General features: G+C 39.8%; 1 protein-coding gene across 2 annotated transcripts in view; it reads left to right on the top strand.

The window, feature by feature from the left end:
• Positions 1-18,773, top strand: part of USP25 (ubiquitin specific peptidase 25) — a 97,729-nt gene that overhangs the window by 23,156 nt on the left and 55,800 nt on the right. For both annotated transcript variants that reach the window (XM_080918924.1, XM_080918923.1), the window contains exons 3-6: positions 1,354-1,501; positions 13,310-13,433; positions 15,363-15,525; positions 18,114-18,200. In XM_080918924.1, the coding sequence (XP_080775050.1) occupies positions 1,354-1,501; positions 13,310-13,433; positions 15,363-15,525; positions 18,114-18,200 (522 nt within the window). The remainder of the gene's footprint in view (positions 1-1,353; positions 1,502-13,309; positions 13,434-15,362; positions 15,526-18,113; positions 18,201-18,773) is intronic.

Raw genomic sequence — 18,773 nt, 5'->3', positions numbered from 1 at the left:
AGATCCTAATCATCACAAGAATCTATACTTAGCCATACAGACTTAATAGCCACCGGGTTGTAAAATTCCTGCTCTGTTTGAGTTTTCATTATATGAAACAGGGTGTTCAAAACACTTAGCAGATTTCTTGACACATAGTAAATGCTTCACCAGTGTTAGCTGCTTCTCTGCAGTTTCTTTGGTGAGTAGTATATTACCTAACAGTGACCTATCTTAAGTGTGTATCTTGGTTAAGTCACTTAGGAGTCCTGTAATGCACGTAAAGAATTCACACTTTAAAGCCCCCTGTTGCCTTCCCACCACCCTCTCCTCAACTCCCTGCTAGAATGAGCTCTAGCAGGAACTGTTTCTTCACTCTTTTGGCTGTTGGTTGTTTTGCAATTATCATGATCCCGGAATCATGTCTTATCCTTAATAGGTTAGCAATGATTTATCAGATTTTGCTTCTATTTTTTTTTTTTTTTCCTAATGCACAACCAGCACAAGCTTTTTAACGTGAACACCATACGATGTCCTATCTCAAACTGTGAGGTCTTCCATTCTGGCTTCTGATATGGAGATGACTTGATTAATACTTGAGTTTATAGTGCTGCCTTAAGATTGTATTACATTTTACCTGTCATTAGTCCCTTAGAGAATCTAAAGATAACTTGTTGCTTTTTTTTTTTTTTTTTTTTTTTGAATTCTAAATGAACTTTTGTGTATTTTGGGTCTGTGCCCTGAATGAGCACTGACGTGTGTGTGTGTGTGTGTGTGTGTGTGTGTGTCCGTCCGTCCTCGAGTAGTTGTGGTCTTGACGGCAGTGAGTATTTTTGCCTAGCAGTTCTCTCTGCCTCTCCAGACTGTCACATTCCACTTCCTCTGATGTCCTAAGAATCCTGGAGATTTTGCTTCAGATTCTTCCTACCTGTGCATGCAGGATCCATGGTAGAAAAGCTGTATTTTAACTAGTCTTTATTTAGCTGTATTTTATCTATTTTTCACTCTATGGACCACCCTCGGCGGGGAGTGGCAGACAGAATCTAGGTTACTCATTTCTTTCACATTGGAAGCCCATGATTTGACTTTTCTAACTGGATAAGAAAGTAATAGAAAACTATTAAAATAGTAAAAGAGAAAGAAAATAGACAATTGATTTTAGCACTGAATTAGAAGTTTTAATCGTGGATCTCATTTCAGGAAATGTATTATAGTTTGTGGGTAGTGAATTTTTACTATTTAGAGTCATATTAGAATAATTTCAAATCAAAATGAGTTTTGCTGCATAATATTATGGATAAAATTGTGTACATTTTGTGTGATTATATACCATTACTCCAAAATCATTGCGTGTTCCTCTCTTGATATTTGAAGGATAGTAATGGAAACTTGGAATTAGCAGTAGCCTTCCTCACTGCAAAGAACGCCAAGACCCCCCCACAGGAAGAGACAGCCTATTACCAGACAGCGGCGCTTCCAGGGAACGACAGGTACATCAGTGTGGGGAGCCAGGCAGATGCAAGTAAGTTTTCCTTCCTACTGTTTCATAGACATGAATTAACATGGTTCTGTTGGTAATGTATTAGCTTTACTCCTTAAGCGAGGTGAAGGGTAACTACAAAAGTAAATGAATATGACTTTTTATTCTCGACACAGTATTTTTCTAGGTTAAAGACAAATAATTGTATTTAAGTTACATATTGTTTTATGAGTTACTACATGGCTTTGAAATAGAAGAGAACTGTGTGAATCTTTTTCACATAAAGTCTAGAATTTTAAGAGGGCAGTCATTTGTGGTTTCCAACTTTCAGTAGAAGCCGAGTCCTGCTCGGAGAGTATCAGTCTGTAAGTTTAGTGTCTTATAAACTTTCCTCCTTCACTCCACACTGAAAGTAAAAGTTTGAAGAGAAGCTTTTATCATGTACTCAAAACTCTCCATTATTCAAGTTGAAAAGACACAGTAAAAACTTGAAAGAGTTGTTGGGAGACACCACACACTCTCATGTGCACCTTCAGTGAAGACTCATGAAAGATTCTCCCTTTCACTTGCGAACTTACATCAGGATCCATGAGAGACTTTGCCCAAGGCTCTAGTTTATCCTCAGCTCCAGTGCCCTGCTGTTGTGCAATAACTCTATACAGGTGGTATTGTTAAAGTGTGTGATTGGCCATGGGCTGATTCGTAAGCTCCTGAAAGTACAAAGCCGGTGTATGTAAGGTGTGAGCATTTGTTGTTACGTGTTCTAGATTCGGGACATGCGATCACTAGCATGGTGAGGAGCATTTCCGGTTTCCTTCTGAGGCTGTAATGATTCGGGAGTCCGTCCCCTTTTCCCTTTCCACGCAGCTAACGGCTGACAGCAGCCATGTTGCTTCTAGGAGGCAGACCGTCTTGCTTATGCAAAGTTCAGGACAGACAGGCTTTTCCCCAATATCACTCTTGCCTCCGCTTCTCTCCGATTTCTCTCTACTTTACCCTCTCACAAAATTGCATCCTGAGTGGAAGTTCACACCACCCCATACCCAGTGCCAGTTTCTCTCTCAGGGTGTGCTCTTGCTGTTCTTCCGGTCAGGAAGCATCTTCAACCATTTTCTATTTATGCCATTTTAATCTTAAGAGTTCAAGAGCAGCACCTCGGAGGTCCGGTGGACCTGTGTTTTGCTTCAACAGTGGATGGCACAGACCCACTTTATTGACTTCCGGCCGCCTTTACAAGTCTCTCTGGTCGCAGCCTCCGGGACCATCTCCTTGCCGCCTTCAGCTCCTAGGACCAGCCAGCACGGTCTTCGCCCTTAGCCCCATACTCCGGACCAGCCATGACCTCTCCGATCCGTCAGAATTGTTCCTGCGAAGTGGAAGCTGCCGAAGCACCTTGTCAGCTAGCACCTGCCGCCCTCCTACACCAGCCTCCCCTGGGCTTCTTTTTTCGATCAGGATGATCTGGTTTTGAAGGGCGTAGGCCATTTCTTCCTCGAATTGGCCGAGGAGAAGCGTGAGGGCACCAACCATCTCAAGTTGCAGAAGAATCGTGGGGGCCATGCCCTCTTCAGGATGTGCAGAAGTCATCTCAAGATAAACGGTGTAAAACCCAGGAGACCATGGCCTTGGTCCTGGAGAAGACCCTGAACCAGGCCGCCTTGGATCTGCGTGCCCTGGGTTCTGACTGCACAGACCCTCATTTCTGTGACTTCCTGGAAAGCCACTTCCTGGATAAGGAGGTGGAGCTCATCAAGAAGATGGGCAACCACCTGACTAACCTCCGTAGGCTGGCAGGGCCACAGCCAGCGGAGACTGGCATGCCCCAGGCACCTCTGGGCGAGTGTCTTTTTGAGCGCCTCACTCAAGTATGACTACGAGGCCTCTGTGCCTTTCAAGGGGCTCCCTGTGTACCAGCTGTCTCAGGACTTCCAGCTAAATGGACCTCTAAAGCTAAGAGGCAGCTTTTTAACCGCCCTGGAGCCTCCACAAAGTCTTGGACCAAGTAAAAATAATGCTTTTACAAACAGAAAAAAAAAAAAAAAAAAAAGAAAAGAAAAGAAAAAAAGAATTCAGCAGCCACTTGGTAGAGAATGGGATTTCCCTGTCCTTTTTTTTTTCTTTTTCCTTTTTTTAAATTAGATACTCTATGTGTTTACATTTGGAATGTTATCCCCCTTCCTCACCCCCTTTCCATTTCCCCTCCCCCTCCAGTTGTCTCCAGGAAGGTGCACTAACTCTTAATCACCCTCTGCACCTCAGTGCCTTGGCACTCCCCTACATTGGGAAAGCATGCCCTCCCTGGACCAAAGGCCTCTTCTCACATTAATGCCAGACACTGCTATTCTCTGCTGAAGCCACAGGTCTCTCAATGTGTGCTCAATGGTTTGTGTTTTAGTCCATGGGAGTTGGAGAGGGTTTGGTTGGTTGATAATGTTGTTCTTCCCATGAGGTTGCAAACCCTTTCAGCTCCTTCAATCCTTTCTTTTGCACCTTCTTTGGGGTCCTTGTGTTCAGTCTCATGGCTACCTGCAAGCATGTTCAGCTGTATCTGTATGACTCTGGCAGAGCCCCTGAGGAGGCATCTCTGTCTGGTCCTCTTGTTGGGAGTAAGTGTGTTCCCAACATTAGAGTGTGCTTCTAAGCACTATCATTTATGTCACTTAGAAATCACTTGATGAACAGTGGCACTACTAAACTTTGCATAGAAAAATCTCAAGATTAAGAGAAAAGAATAAACTCGAGGAACGTACCAATGTTAGAAGAGACGTAGAGAAAGGGAAGGTAGGGTTCTAAGTATAGGAAGACTGTGTGTTTGAGACTAACATCCAGTTTTACTGGGCCCAAGGAGCTAATTATATACTTTATGAAAGAGAAAAAGAAAATGGAAGGAAGAGAGAAACATCTGACTTTCACTGGAGCCAATAGTTAAAGTGATGCAAACTGGTAACTAGTCCAGTTTGTGCTGTGATTGGGGAGGTAAGATATTTAGGACACTTGCATGTTCCTGCTGTTAATGATACGCTTATGAAATGAAGATCAGTGGACAAAGGGGCAAAATGGAATTGTGAGGCTGCCATGGTGGAAGGCTTAAGTGCCGTCTGAAGGAGAACATGGTCCTGTAGCTGAGCAGTAACACCTGCTCAAGGCTTTGGTCAAGGACCAGTGCAAATGCTGTGGGACACCAATGGCGACCTGCATAGGTTCCCTTAGAGAGAACACAGCCCACCTTCAGAAGGCTGATGTCTCTTGATAACTCCTCCCCTCCCATCTCAGAAAAAAACACTATGTAACTTTACTTCAGCTGGTTGTCATTTTAAATGCCTTGTTTGCACTGCGGTTTCATTAGAAAACGCACCAGGTAAAGCTGAAAGCTCACTGGGTAGTGTGTCCTATGCATAGACTTATGATCACTGAGCCGCAGACCTGTTGAAATTTAATGGCGTGCTTGCAAAATGACCCTGCTGGTCACACTTTAATGTCATTACTTTTAGTAGCAATATTTGTTTGTATCTTGTTTTGTAAACTTATTGAAAGCATTGCTCTTGTTAGGAAATAGTCTTGGTTCAGTTAACTCAGTGAGATTGTGAACTAAAGAGATACATAAGTCTGACAGTGAACTTATTGCTGAAAAATGAAGGGTCTTTCTCTCTCTCTCTCTCTCTCTCTCTCTCTCTCTCTCTGTGTGTGTGTGTGTGTGTGTGTGTGTGTATGTGTCTATGTGTGTGTGCGTGTATGTATGTGTGTGTGTGTGTATGTATGTGTGTGTGTGTGTGTGTGTGTTTTCAGTTTTTATGGAGCAGAATCTTGTGCGTGGAAGGAAAGATAAAAAAGAGAATTGTTCTGCATGAGAGCCTACATGCAGACTTGCTCACGAGACTGAAGGTGAGAGCAGTGCTCTCCATTGACGACTTTCTCAGGCATTGATGGGTTGCTTCACTCTTCAGCCCGTTTTCAATTTTCTCTGCAGGACATCAGCATTTGAAACTTTGCTACAGTTTGTTTCAAATGTGGCAAAGTTCTATTTTCAGTAAATCATTACTTTCTTCCTTTTCCTTAGAAGTCATGTTCCCAGCCTTCTGCCCTCAGTACTGGCAAAAAATGTTTACTCTGTATGGAAAGATTTTTCCTCTGCTACTGCATTGCTGTATGTGCAAATATAACTATTTGTGCCCGAGTGCCTCTTTTAGAGAAAAAGAAACCATCACACTTTCTAGCAGTCCCATCGGGGCTGCTACTGAAGTTTTAGTTAGGTGCAATGTGCCAATCAAAAGCAATTAGAAGTTATGTTACTTAATATGAAGAACATTTATATTTGGGCCCATTTCTGTAATATTGAATTAATTACCTTTTCAAGTCTTTTAACAGTGGACCTGTCTCATACTTCTAGTTTTACCTTTTAATTTTGAGAGAAAAATTTACAATTTCAAGGAAACCCATACTCCGAACTTCAGTTACTTAACTGGGTGCCCTTTGGTACTATTTGCCATTGTAACTTGAAACTGATGTATTCTGGGAAAAGGCTCAAATTATTCACAATATAATGAGCAAAAAATCTGGACCTTATCACTCCTTGTATAACCTGACCCCCGTTAGCATGCACAATTTCGAAGGAGTGACTCCTGCTTCAGCTGACATTGGGAATGGAAGTACATGAGACCATCGCCGTCCCATCTGTTGCTGCGGACTTAGCTGCACTAGCTTGGGGGGGGGGGGGTGAGTGAAATCCCCAAACCCACATGTAAAGCTTGTGGGTCTCCAGTGCTGTTGAAGGCAGAGAAAGAGGATCCCTGGTCCTTGTTGGCTTCCAGCCTAGATCAAAGTTTAACGATAGGCCCTGACTCAGGGACTGGCATGGGATATAATTGGTATACCTGACATGTGCCTCTGACCCTCTGCACACACATCAGCCCCTACCACATGTACAACCAAATTCGACTAAATCACAATGCACGATATTGGTTATTGGAATTGCACTTAAGAGTCAAAGAGTAACTGTGATGGTTTGGGGGTTGGCATACCCTGTCTTAGCCATGACTTATATAAAGGGTTCTTCCAAGTTTGAAACTTAATAGTTATACTTTTATACCACAACCATTAAATTGTTTTAAACTTTTTTAAAATGGCAAAACCATTATATGTCCACCAGAGCAAGATACAGGATAGTTGATCAATCAAAATATAGATCAAAAGATAAGAGGGATTTGGGTAGGTAATCACAACATAGGAAGCTTCCTGTACCTTTAAAGGAACTGGCATGATACATTGACATGGGTCTGATTAGTACTACACTCGTCTATACACGCTGAATAGTATTCAGAAGGAGAAAAGCCTGCAGGTCACACCATAGGACTCAGGTAACTGTTGGCTGCATGGCTTAGGTTGCTTATAGCCTAGATGGTGCTGGGGCAGAGTGTCCATTCTCACTTCTAAGGACTTACCTTTTCCATTTCTCACAGTATTAAAAAAGCAACTTTAGGTAGGAATACAAGATATCAATTCCATGGAAATCACAACTCTGTGTAGAAATTCCTATTGCATGAAACTACATTGGCCATTCACCAACTGCTAAAGTTAGAGATGGATTAGGATGGTATAAAGATGTATAGCTGATTAGTTAGGTATATTCTGATGTGGACTATGGAAGGACCTGGATTACTTTCTAAGTTTATCGCATCCTTTATCCAGTGCAGCTTCTGTTTCTTAGGCTGGTACTGTACTCATGGCTGCTTCAGCTTCTCTGTTCTCTTAGATGTAGGAGAGAGTCACAGCCATGGCCCTCACTGTGTTGTGTTGCTGACTAACAGGGAATATTAACTTCAGCGTTTTTACCATCCAAACTGAGAGACAAGTGCGAAAAATTAATGAGATTTTTTCATTAATCTGTTTATTTACTTTACACAGGGGCCTGAGCACAGACCCCTCCTCCTAATCCTGTTTACCCAGTCCCCCCTTCAGTCCTGAAATGATTTCATTCTCTTTCTTTACAGATGCTACCATTGTGAATTTAGTAACTATTTTTAAAGATCAGACATATGTTTGGAACAGCTAAGGTTGTTTGGTATAGGTTCCAGGAGTCAAAATTAAATAATGTTGAAGTTTAGAATATTTGATAATACAGTAGAAAGTCCTGTTCTCACAGAACAGCTTTAGAGACTGTGAGTTCAGCAGTCAGAATGGTCGGCTGTTGTGTGAGTTGGGAGGAACTGGACAGTGATGTCGTTTTATATGGGAGTATTTTATAAATGTATTGCCTTTGTTCTTTCTGTAGAAAATAGGAACGTATACTCATATCTTATTATTGTCACTACACATAGCCTACTTTTTCATTCTGTTTTATATTTGGGTGTTAGGTTTCATGTGTTTTTGGTACATAATACTGATATTTGGTAATTTTAAGGAGCTTTGTAAGCCATAGAAAGATACCGTGTCTGCTTATGGAGGATAGGGAAGAAGAATAATGTGAGTTCTCAGAAGTTCATACAGAACAGAATTGCTGGGCCAGGATGACAACATGGGTGTGCTTGGGACCAGGAATTGCTATTTTAGGTCAGTCCTCAGAGAATGCTTCTTGGCTGAGGTGACATTTGAACAGATACCTGAGGGGGTGAAGAAGGGAGTCTCGGGACTGTGTGAAGAAAATGCATGCCAGGCCAGCCTGAGACGGGATTGTGTTTGGCTCCTGGGATGAACAGTGACACCAGGCTGCTGAGGATCAGAGGTGCCCTGCCCTCTCATCTGTGTTCTTACATGCCTTCCTTTCATAGCGTGCTCCAGTCCTTTGTTCTTCCCCCCAAAAAACAAGCTGTGCAGTGTACAGTAATGGTTTTGTATTCTAACTTGTTTCTTCAACCCTCCTCAAATTCATTTCTTCTTCTTCCCTGACAGTACTGGGGTTAAACCCAGGCCATAGCACATGTGAAACAAGCCTTTTGACACCCTTTGTATCGCCAGGTCTCTTCAAGTTCCTATTCAGTGTTTTCTCTCTCAACTGTCCACATGGAGTCTTGGAGTCTTTATTGGTGACAAATATAAAATTAGTTTATCAAACAAAGTACAACATTTTCCTGGGTTTAAATTCATGTAGATAAAGAAATAATGAAAACATTCATTTCACCTTTTCTAACTGAAATCTTTACATTGTCATTCAACAAAATTTTGGGTAAAATGATGTACCTGTAAACAAACTCATGATGAAGCGAATCATAAACAATGCAAGGACTAAAAGTGTGTGTAAAATCTGATGGGGTACACGTATTTGAGACTCAGAGAAGTGTGTGTGTGTGTGTGTGTGTGTGTGTGTGTGTGTGTGTGTGTGTGTGTGTGTGTAATGTATATCAGATTGATGGTAATTTCTTAGAAAACATTTATAAAGATGAGTATCATTTGCTGTAGTTCTGACTTAAGAAGTTAGTTGAATTTAGACAATCTTAAAAGTTGAGTATCTGCTCTGATTATCATGCAGTGCTCTGCAGTGGTATCTAGCGGCTTGTCTGCTAGGTGACCTTGTCCTCACGGTAATAGGACAGGGAGAGTTGGTAGCACAGGAGTTTGCAGTGTTTTTCTGAAGTCTTACCTTGGCACAGATATGAACATATAATGTACTGGTATTTGGACAGATTTTTTTTTTTGTACCAAGAGTGTTGGTTTTAAACTAACTTCTGTTGATAGCCAAGTTAATTCTGAGCTCCTTTTTCTAAACACACAGAAAATGCAGGTTTCCATTCTTCTACCAGCAGCTCTAGCATTTGATGGCCTGTTGTTCTACTCATTCCTGAAAAGGAAGCTCAGTGAGGTACAAGACTGAGTTTCTCAGCTGTTCCCCAGTATTTGCCAGAACTCCAGCCAAGTAGGCTCTAATGCCAGTGAACGGATGGGCATGCTAGCAAGAGCAGGAGTCAGCAGGCAAAAGCATACACCTCCTTCCTCCATGTCCCTTACATAGGCGGACAGTAGAAGGCCTGGCCCCAATTAAAGATGTCTTCCCATCTCAAAGTGGGTCTTTCCACTTCAAATAATTTAATTAAAAAAAATATTCTCACAGGTGTCCACAACCACTTTTCTTTCAGTTAATTCCAGATGTAGTCACATTGTTAACCAAAAATAGCCATCACAAAAGGAAAATCAAATGTGCATGAATTATAGAAAAACATAAAAGTTACATTTTACTTACTAATTTCTTATTAAATAAAATGATACTTCAAATCTAAACAATTTGGTATGTGATTAGGTCATAAAATTCTTTCCTGGTGACCACATTGTGTGAAAAGCCTGGAAGAGGACAGCAGTTTTATGGAGAGTAATGGGAACACCGCGAGGACTGTTGTAATGACAGGGGCTTTACAAATGAGAACTTTTCCTTTGCCGGAAGAAAGCGTTTCGGTCAAGGACTGATAGGATCTGATCTCAGCCAACCCTTTCCATCCTCAGAATGTTCTGTTGCCTGACTCCAGGAGAGGCAGGCTCCAGTTCCCGTCTGGGTTTCAGTTGCTCTTTTTTTTTGTTCAACTCCTGGAGGAGTAGAACTGCCGAGGGAAGGCTAGCAGGGACCACTGAGCGCCGTTCTTGTAGCGCAGCCAACTTTAGCCTTTTCTAATAAGCCGATGGAAGGAACAAGTGTCTTTTGTTTGTGCCGCTGTCGGGGAAAGGCAGATGATATGCTTGTGTGTAAAGACAAAAATGAGAAAGCAGGGCACACTGGGTTGGCCCACAGTGTGGAGGAAAAGGACGTCCGTGCAGACACCTCTGTTTGCTGCCATGTCCTGGTCTCATCCTGGGGGAGACTGGCACACAGGACGTTGTCTGACATTCATCAGGTGACTGCACTTTCCTTTTCTCAATTCAGTTGTAAAACCAGATTACAAAAGCTCCTATCCTACCCAGCCAAAAGTATTGGAGGACACGTTTGTTTTTAGTAAGGAGGCACACTTTTGATCTCCAGACTCCCATAAGCTCACAAATTTATGGTGCATTTCAAAGTGCTTTTGTTGATATAGATTATTTTCTAAATTAGAACTCAAAATTCAGAGAAGCTTAGAAAATTAAGTTTTAACCAAAATTCCAACCTCTCATGTTTATATAAACATTTTATATGAAGTATATTTCTGAAACAAGCTAGTGAAAGGGAACATGCTTTACTCTGCTGCAAGTGTCTTGAGTGTGTGGTGTTGGAGAAGAGCTGCAATCTCAGACCTTCGTTTGAGGGACTGCGTTCTGCCTTGGCTTAGTGCAGCCTCAGCGTGGCTCAGCCTGGGTATTGGAGTGCTAAGAGGGTACCGGGTTCTCTTTCTGAGAGAGGTTCTTGCATTAGACACTGGCTCCCGAAGTGCCTCTGTAGAACGGTGTCGACACACCCATTAAGACACTGGAGAAAGCAGCAGCGATGGGATTGTGGCCATTCTGATGCTTCTGCCTAAAGAGTCTCCTGTTAGTAATGGTATTGATGTGACCCGAATTTTATTCATAATATTCTTCGTAAGTGAATATGGAAGACAGGTTTGTTTGTTTTGTGAGGGAAACACAATGGAAGTATGGGGAATGGAACCCATGCACTAATCTATCCTGTTCCTAAAGCTTGACTTCCTAGTTTCCTGGGATTTAAAAAATTTACTTCCTCTCCATCACTGTCTGCGTTCTAGCCATTTTAATTACTTGACCCTCTTGTTTTGTGATGCATTTTTGATGAATTTCATACCACTAGCACCACCCTCTTCTCCATCATTGAATCTGGACTGGGAAGCTGGGCCTTCTTATAGCTCCTCCCTTTTATAGCTCCTCCCTCTTATAGTTCCTCCCTCTTATAGCTCCTCCCTCTTATAGCTCCTCCCTCATACAGTTCCACTCTCCATATATCCCTGCTTTCTTTGCAGCCACATCCTCCTGAGCTGTGTCCAGCTACCCTATGACTCTGTACTATATGTTCGGCATATTTTTCCAGCTGTGATTAAATACTTTATAGCACCACTTACTATAATTTTAAGAGAGAGTATATCAAATTAAAAAAATCAGAAAGGAAAGTGGAGAAATAATGACTGAAACTAAGCAAATTCAAGAAATCATCAGATCCTACTACAAAAGCCTATAATGAACAAAGCTGGGAAATCTGTAGAAATTGGGTGAAATCAATTGATGAAATACAAGATACCAAAGTTAAACCAGGACCAGGTAAACCATCTAAATAATCCCATAACACCTAAAGAAATAGAAGAAGTCATCAAAAGCCTCCCAACCAAAAAAAAGCCCAGGTCCAGACGGGTTCAGTGCAGAATTTTATCAGACATTTATTGCGGACATAACACCAATACTCTCCAAACTATTTCACAAAATAGAATCCGATGGAACACTACCTAACTCATTTTTTGAGGCTACAATACCCCTCGTTCCTAAACCACACAAAGACCCAACAAGGAAAGAGAACTTCAGACCAATCTCACTTATGAACATTGATGCAAAAATAATCAACAAAATCCTTGCAAACCGAATCCAAGAAAACATCAAAATGATCATTCACCATGATCAAGTAGGCTTCACCCTGGGATGCAGGGATGGTTTAATATAAGGAAATCTATCAATGTAATCCACCATATAAACAAACTCAAAGAACAAAATCACATGGTCATCTCACTAGATGCTGAGAAAGCATTTGACAAAATTCAACACCCCTTCATGCTAAAAGTCCTGGAAAGAACAGGATTCCAAGGTCCATACTTAAACATAATAAAAGCAATATACAGCAAACCAACAGCCAACATCAAACTTAACGGAGGTTTTATTGTATATGAGTTCATTTAATGAACCCTTTCTATAGCAACTATTTCTAACATTTTAAAAGTTCTTGTGTGCTCCTCTTGGAGAAGAAGTGGTAGGTAACAATAAAAAAAAAAAGATTTTTGTAATTGTCAAAATGCAATGATAAAATGAAGGCAGCTTTTCTCATTTTTTTCTCTTGTCATATTTTAAACACATTTAAAGTTTAAGGAATATGAATATAAATTGTGTCGAAAACATGAAGACATTTCCAATTACATTCTTTTTCTCATTTCATTGCTTAAATTGTAGTAATAGCATTCATCATCAACATCTTCTCTGTCAAGGAAACTGACCGGTTACGGAGCTGCACTGAGCCTATGTTACTGAGTTGATAGAAGGTGCAGGTTTTACTCAGTGGCTATAGAAATAGGACTTGTAATGTTCAAGTTCTCCTTTTAGAAATGGGGGAAATATGATTATTTGTGTACGTTTGTATAATTAAAAATCCTGTTTTCAATGAAAATGGCATATGTTCTAAATTGATCATGTAGTGCTGAAGTGTGAAAAGCATCTTCCGTTCTTACACCTTTCATTAGAGATAACGACTTGAGAGTATGTCTTATTCTGACGGACTGTAGAACAAACGCTCACACACACTCCCTCACATGCATATGCGTGCATATTCACGTGTGCGCACACTCACCCCTATACTATGCTCAGTCGGTGTAATGGATGCACAAATCAGAGAGCACCAGTGTAAATGTTTGGTAGGGGCTTATGCTCCTTTCCATTGATAAGCCTTACTCTCAGCAGGCTGTTTTTATTTGCTTTTCATAAGAGGATGCATAGTAAATCAACAAATACCAAACCTTTCTTTTGTTTCACAACTTTTCTGGATGTTACAGAAGGAACTATGAAGTTACTGAGAGTAGTTAATAATAGCCATGTTTGGATTATTAAAGACATTTTCATTCTTACGGAAATAGAGAATTAACTTGGTTCTGGCTTTTGGCCTGGCAAGGTTTATTAGACAGAAAATCTCTGTGATAGGAGCTCATTTTTATTTGTTTGGCTGAGTTTTCAGGAAGATAATTTGCTTTTCAGATGTGATTGACCTCACCGGAGATGACAAAGACGATCTTCAGAGAGCGATTGCTTTGAGTTTGGCGGAATCAAACAGGGCATTCAGAGAGACGGGGATAACCGATGAAGAGCAAGCCATCAGTCGGTAAGCGCAGCTTGTATAAAGCTGTGTGTGTGAATAGTTCTGTATTTCAGATAAGCAGGTAGACTTTGACTTTGAATTAATAGGATTCATCCTGAATACATCGGTAACATGTGACTCTATTCTTTCTGGGCTTTAGTTCTGTCATTAGTTCTGAAAGTTTTATTTGTTCTGTAATCGTGAAGCACACAATTGTGTCACAAATGTATTGTTTTAGTTTTTTGTTTCCTTCTGTAATTTCATTTGAATCTGCTGTTCAGTTCACTTTTAGAAATTTATTACAAGAAATTTATTATAGGAGTTGAGATTTTTGTTTTTTTTTTTTTTTTTTGTTTTTCTTTTTTTCTTTTGTAATGAGCCAATGGTAAGTGTTTTGGACTTGGGATATATAATATTGTAGTTTAATGCCTTTCTATGTAGGTAAGCATCTTCATGTATGCCTGTGTATAGAGGCTCAAGGCCAGCTCTGGGTGTGGCTCCTTAGAAGCTCTCTCTCTCTTGTTTTTAGACAGTCTCTCCCTGGGACTTTGGGTTCACCAATGTGATGTGGGAGAGATGTTATAAAATAAAAGTTATAGTTGTCAAAAATGTAGTTTTTTAAAAAATGCACATAAACATTTGCTTACATCAATTTTTATTAGCATATGAGTATGAATCTAAGTAAAACTTTTTTTCTGTGTCATTTGGTTTCTTGATGTTTTGGTTGTGAGCTTTTTTTTTTTTTTTGTTTTTTTTTTTTTTCTCCTGAAAATGACTGAATGCTTACTGGGCTTATATTTAAATTGCTTCCATAAAATTGCCTATTGCTAGGTTATAATTCTCTCCAGGTGCAATCCCTGCTACTTCTTTACATGTTTATTTCCTAGAAAATTTTGAGACAGAGTCTTTTATCAGGGTCATCTACTGGTGATTTGAAATTATCTTATCTCTACTTTTAAGAGCATATATCTGAGTGACAGGATCTATACATCCATCTGTCCACCTATTTATTGCAGAACTGAGGATGAAAACTGTGTCATTGGCCATGTTAGTACTTCCTCTCAACAAGAGAGCCATATTTTCAGCCCATGTCAATCTTTTCTAATTAAAGCAATATAAACATATTTAAGTCACAACCTAGTTGACTTTGGGGTAGTTCTAAGAAAGGGATGAAGAGGCAATTTTATTAGATAATGATTACAAAAACCTAGAGGTCACATCTTAGGTTACCAGCTCCATATGGTCCCTTGACGCAGTCAAGAGACAAACGTGAGAAGAATGAGTCTTCTGTATGCCTTGTACTAGGGTACAGCGACTATAAGACGACGGCAAATAGTAACGTATGGCACACAGTACCATATTGAGAGTGTAGCTGTGGTGTCAGAGTGGCTGAGTGTCAGCGCATAGTTGCTCCAGCTGTGTTTCATTGCCACTGCTCTAGTTTCAGGGCTGAAACATAGTAGGTTTGTTTATGCTGTATCATCACACAAACATGCCTACTGTGAGAACACAGTGGCTGTGAGGCCACTAGGCAAAGGACATTTCACCTTCATTGTACTCTATTAGGACCATTGTTGCACCTGTAGGTTAATCTTCACCAGATCACCACCATATGGCTCATGGACATCTCCCTCCACGGTGTGTGTGTGTGTGTGTGTGTGTGTGTGTGTGTGTGTGTGTGTGTGTGTGTGTAGCTAAGAATTGTGATTATATTGCTAACCTGACTGAGACTTTGTGTTTGGGAAATATTCTTTACTTTACTTGACCTGTTGGTTATCGCCACTGTCTTGTTCTCAATAATATCCAGCTGCTACTCAAGTAATGTCAGCATCACAGTTGCTAAATACATTATAGCTTTGTAAGAGATCCTTAAAGTTCACCCATTATATGGTGCTGCTTCGAGGGTTCTGTAATAGAGTAAGTTTTTTCAATGCCATATTTTCATTTCTTAAGAGTTCTTGAAGCCAGCATAGCAGAAAACAAAGCCTGCTTGAAGAGGACACCTATAGAAGTTTGGAGGGATTCTCGAAACCCTTATGACAGAAAAAGACAAGACAAAGCTCCGGTCGGTCTGAAGAACGTGGGCAACACCTGCTGGTTTAGTGCAGTTATTCAGGTGAGGGTCCGAGGAGCAATGGGGGTGGCCCTCACATTTCTCATTACATTTTAAGTGGAAACTCAGGATTTTCATATATGTGGCATAAAGTGGCTTGATTTTAGTATCCCATAGACTGTCTTGTCGTTCAAATTCCCAGTGTACCTTTTGTAGTTGTTCTTTGTGTGTTTGTGTTTGTTGTTATGTCCTATGGCTTGTTTTAAACTGGTTCCTATTGTATATTCAAGAATAGCCTAGGACTTATGACCTGCTACCTCAGCTTTGCAGCTGGGGTTCTAGGTATAAGATATCACACCTGGATAAATGAAGCTTTCATTGTTTTAGAAAAGATGTTTTTGAATTTAATCTTCAAACAACATCTTCCTATATAGCCCAGGCTAGTTTCAGGACTGAGGGTGCAGGCTTAGTAGAACATAAGTTAATTTCTTCCAGATCTGTAGGATTAATTTCTCCTGGGTTCTCCTGGTTTCTTCCTGTTAGGAATTGGTGCATTTATTGATTTCCCAAAGAGGTACAAAGAAGATAATTTTGTGGGTATTTCTCAGAAAGTATAAAGAATAAGTATAACCAAGGTAGGAAATTAGAATTAACTTTTTGTTACTCAGTTCAGACTTATTGATATGTAAGAGAAATATTACAGGACTACATGTAATGATGTACATAATTGCAAGTTGATTCTTTAAAAAGAAATTTTGTTTGTCACTGATGTTGATGTGCAAATACATCACAGTACATATGTGGGAATGCTAAAAAGAGTAAATATTGATGAATCAAGATTAGCACATTTTATTTTTACCTTAGAAAATTCTTACGGTATGTTTTGTTAACTTTCTCCAAAAATAAGAGATGTTTGTAAATACATGTAGCCATTATCTTCTCAACAAGGAATATTTTTTGGTAATATATTTAGTGTGATTTCTCATTTTTAGCTTTTTATATAATAAGTATGATGAAATCATTCTTTCATTCTTTGTTGGTATGAATAATATAATTTCAAATTTAAATAAATATTCTCCATAGTTTCATAAGAGAGTTAAAATGATTTTGATTACTCTTCCAAATAAGAAGTTAAGAATCATTGGGTATATGTGCCATTTGTTTTTATGCTCAAAAAGACTACTTTGTAGCTTCTTGAGTCTGTTTTTTATTACTTCAGCTTGCACACAGTGTCAGATGTATTTCACACCATTCATTTTCTGTTTGCCTGTTGTCTTTCATTGCTATGTGACTAATCTATGATTTTTACATTTTTTCTCTATAAAGTATAGTATAGGTTTCAAGCTCCAGCCCCTTTTCTTTTGACACATGGGCAAGTTAAGTAGATTTCCTTAGCTTTTCTGGACTTATACCTCATTCTCATTGCGCTATGATAGACACTGATAGATAAAGTGGCTCACTGCTTGCTTTTCTAATACATTAACAGTCTAAGAAATATCTGTATTTCCATGAATATTTAGCAGTTCATGGCCAGTAGGCTTCATTCTGTATTTTTTATTCGCCTATGTGCCAAAGCAATAGGTAACATGTATTTGATCCTTTGGAGTCCTGTAGATATTAGAGGTTTCTTTTAGGATAGTCTTTATAGATTGTTTCTCTTTTCTTTTATAGTAGTAACATTGTTTAGAAATTTGGACTTATGAAGAACAGATGCACCTCTGTGATCTGAGTGTTCTTGAAAGTGTTGTCCTGCCCTATACATAACACTGGGCTTCCTAACACTTCTCCAAGGTCATGTGCTTTTCCTTGAGACAGTCAAAAAGAGAAAGTCCTACATCAGTATTTGTTAGCTAGATAAATGCTGTTCACTTATGACAATATTCACAGGAAATTCCCATTTGAAGTAATAAGTAACAGAAATAAGGATACTTTTCCTATTTCAATTTAATATGACAGAGAAACCATTCACCTACCTTAATGTCACTAGGTGACCAAGCATGAGTGTGTGTGTGTGTGTGTGTGTGAGTGAAGGGAACAAATAAATGTGACTTACTATTCCTTTAGAAACTAGTAATTTTATTTGAGTCTAGTAGAGACTACACCAGTGCCAGCAAATGTAGCTACTGAAGAACATTTGATTTCTCTAGCAGACTAAACACCCCATACAGATAATTTTCAACCTTTAGAGTTTCAGGCTGTCACACCCTAGTAAAAGTTACTTTTAGGGAAAACATACATCTTCACACTGTGGAAATCTGCGTAGGTAGCAAATGTCACAAGTTCACCTAGAGGTGCATGTTTATCTTCAGTGTTCATCATTATCTTAAGGAGCTTTTTATTTTTATGTTTAGTAACTTTAATGTTTAATTTTTTTCTTTTCTGACATTATTTCTCAGGCGTGAGCTGAGATGCGATTGCTTATAAATGTAACTTTTCAGTTAAAATTGTGTCCATTAGCATTCAAAGCTTTTATTAGAATTTACAAAGTATTTTAGAATGTATAAAAAGACTTTTTGGTGAAGAAGGCATTCCTGTGCTGATAGCACAGTTCTCTCTATGAGTAGAATTGTCAAGGGTGAGCCGGTAACAGTGATAGTCACAGGCCCACTAATAGAATTTTCTCTTAGGTCTCTTAAATTCTTCTTTTTCAGTCATTATTCAATCTGTTGGAATTTAGAAGATTAGTTCTGAATTACAAGCCTCCAGCAAATGCTCAAGATTTACCCCGAAACCAAAAGGTAAAATCATAAAAGATTTTAAAAAGCCAAGTACTGTGGTCCTTATGTTCTCTTCTTAAGTCTGAAACTGTTCATATTGTAATGTTATGCCGTAAATTTCCATCATAATAACTTCCTATCGCCTTTCCCATGTTGTAATGTGGAGCTTCTTCTATTCATCACAGGAGCATACAGTTCCACGTGCTCAGGTGCGGACCCTCCCCTGCCAAATTCAAATTAGAATCCACTCATAGGTACTTGCTCCGATTTAGGTCTTTCCTTAATTGGCTCTCAGCAGCATCAGCCTTTCTTATCCAATCATACAGAACAATCCTTGAAAACTGGTCTGTGTGCTGTTTGCCAGGGAAAACGCATCCTCCTGTGTGATAGTTAGTGTTGAGCAGTTTGGGTTGACATAAGAGCACAGACTCCGAAGTCTGATTGCTTGGGTTGTAGCTACAGCAAGAAAGCCAGTCACGCTTCTGTCTGGGGTCTTCTCTGTAGTGTAGACAGTAGTTGATAGAGGTGCCGGGCAGAATAAATAGTAAGCGCACGAAGCACTTCGAGTGTCTAGTACACAGTTTTGTCAGCTAG

Source organism: Micromys minutus (assembly GCF_963924665.1).
Source record: "Micromys minutus genome assembly, chromosome: 7".
NCBI lineage: Eukaryota > Metazoa > Chordata > Mammalia > Rodentia > Muridae > Micromys > Micromys minutus.
This window is presented reverse-complemented; position numbering and strand designations above follow the sequence as displayed.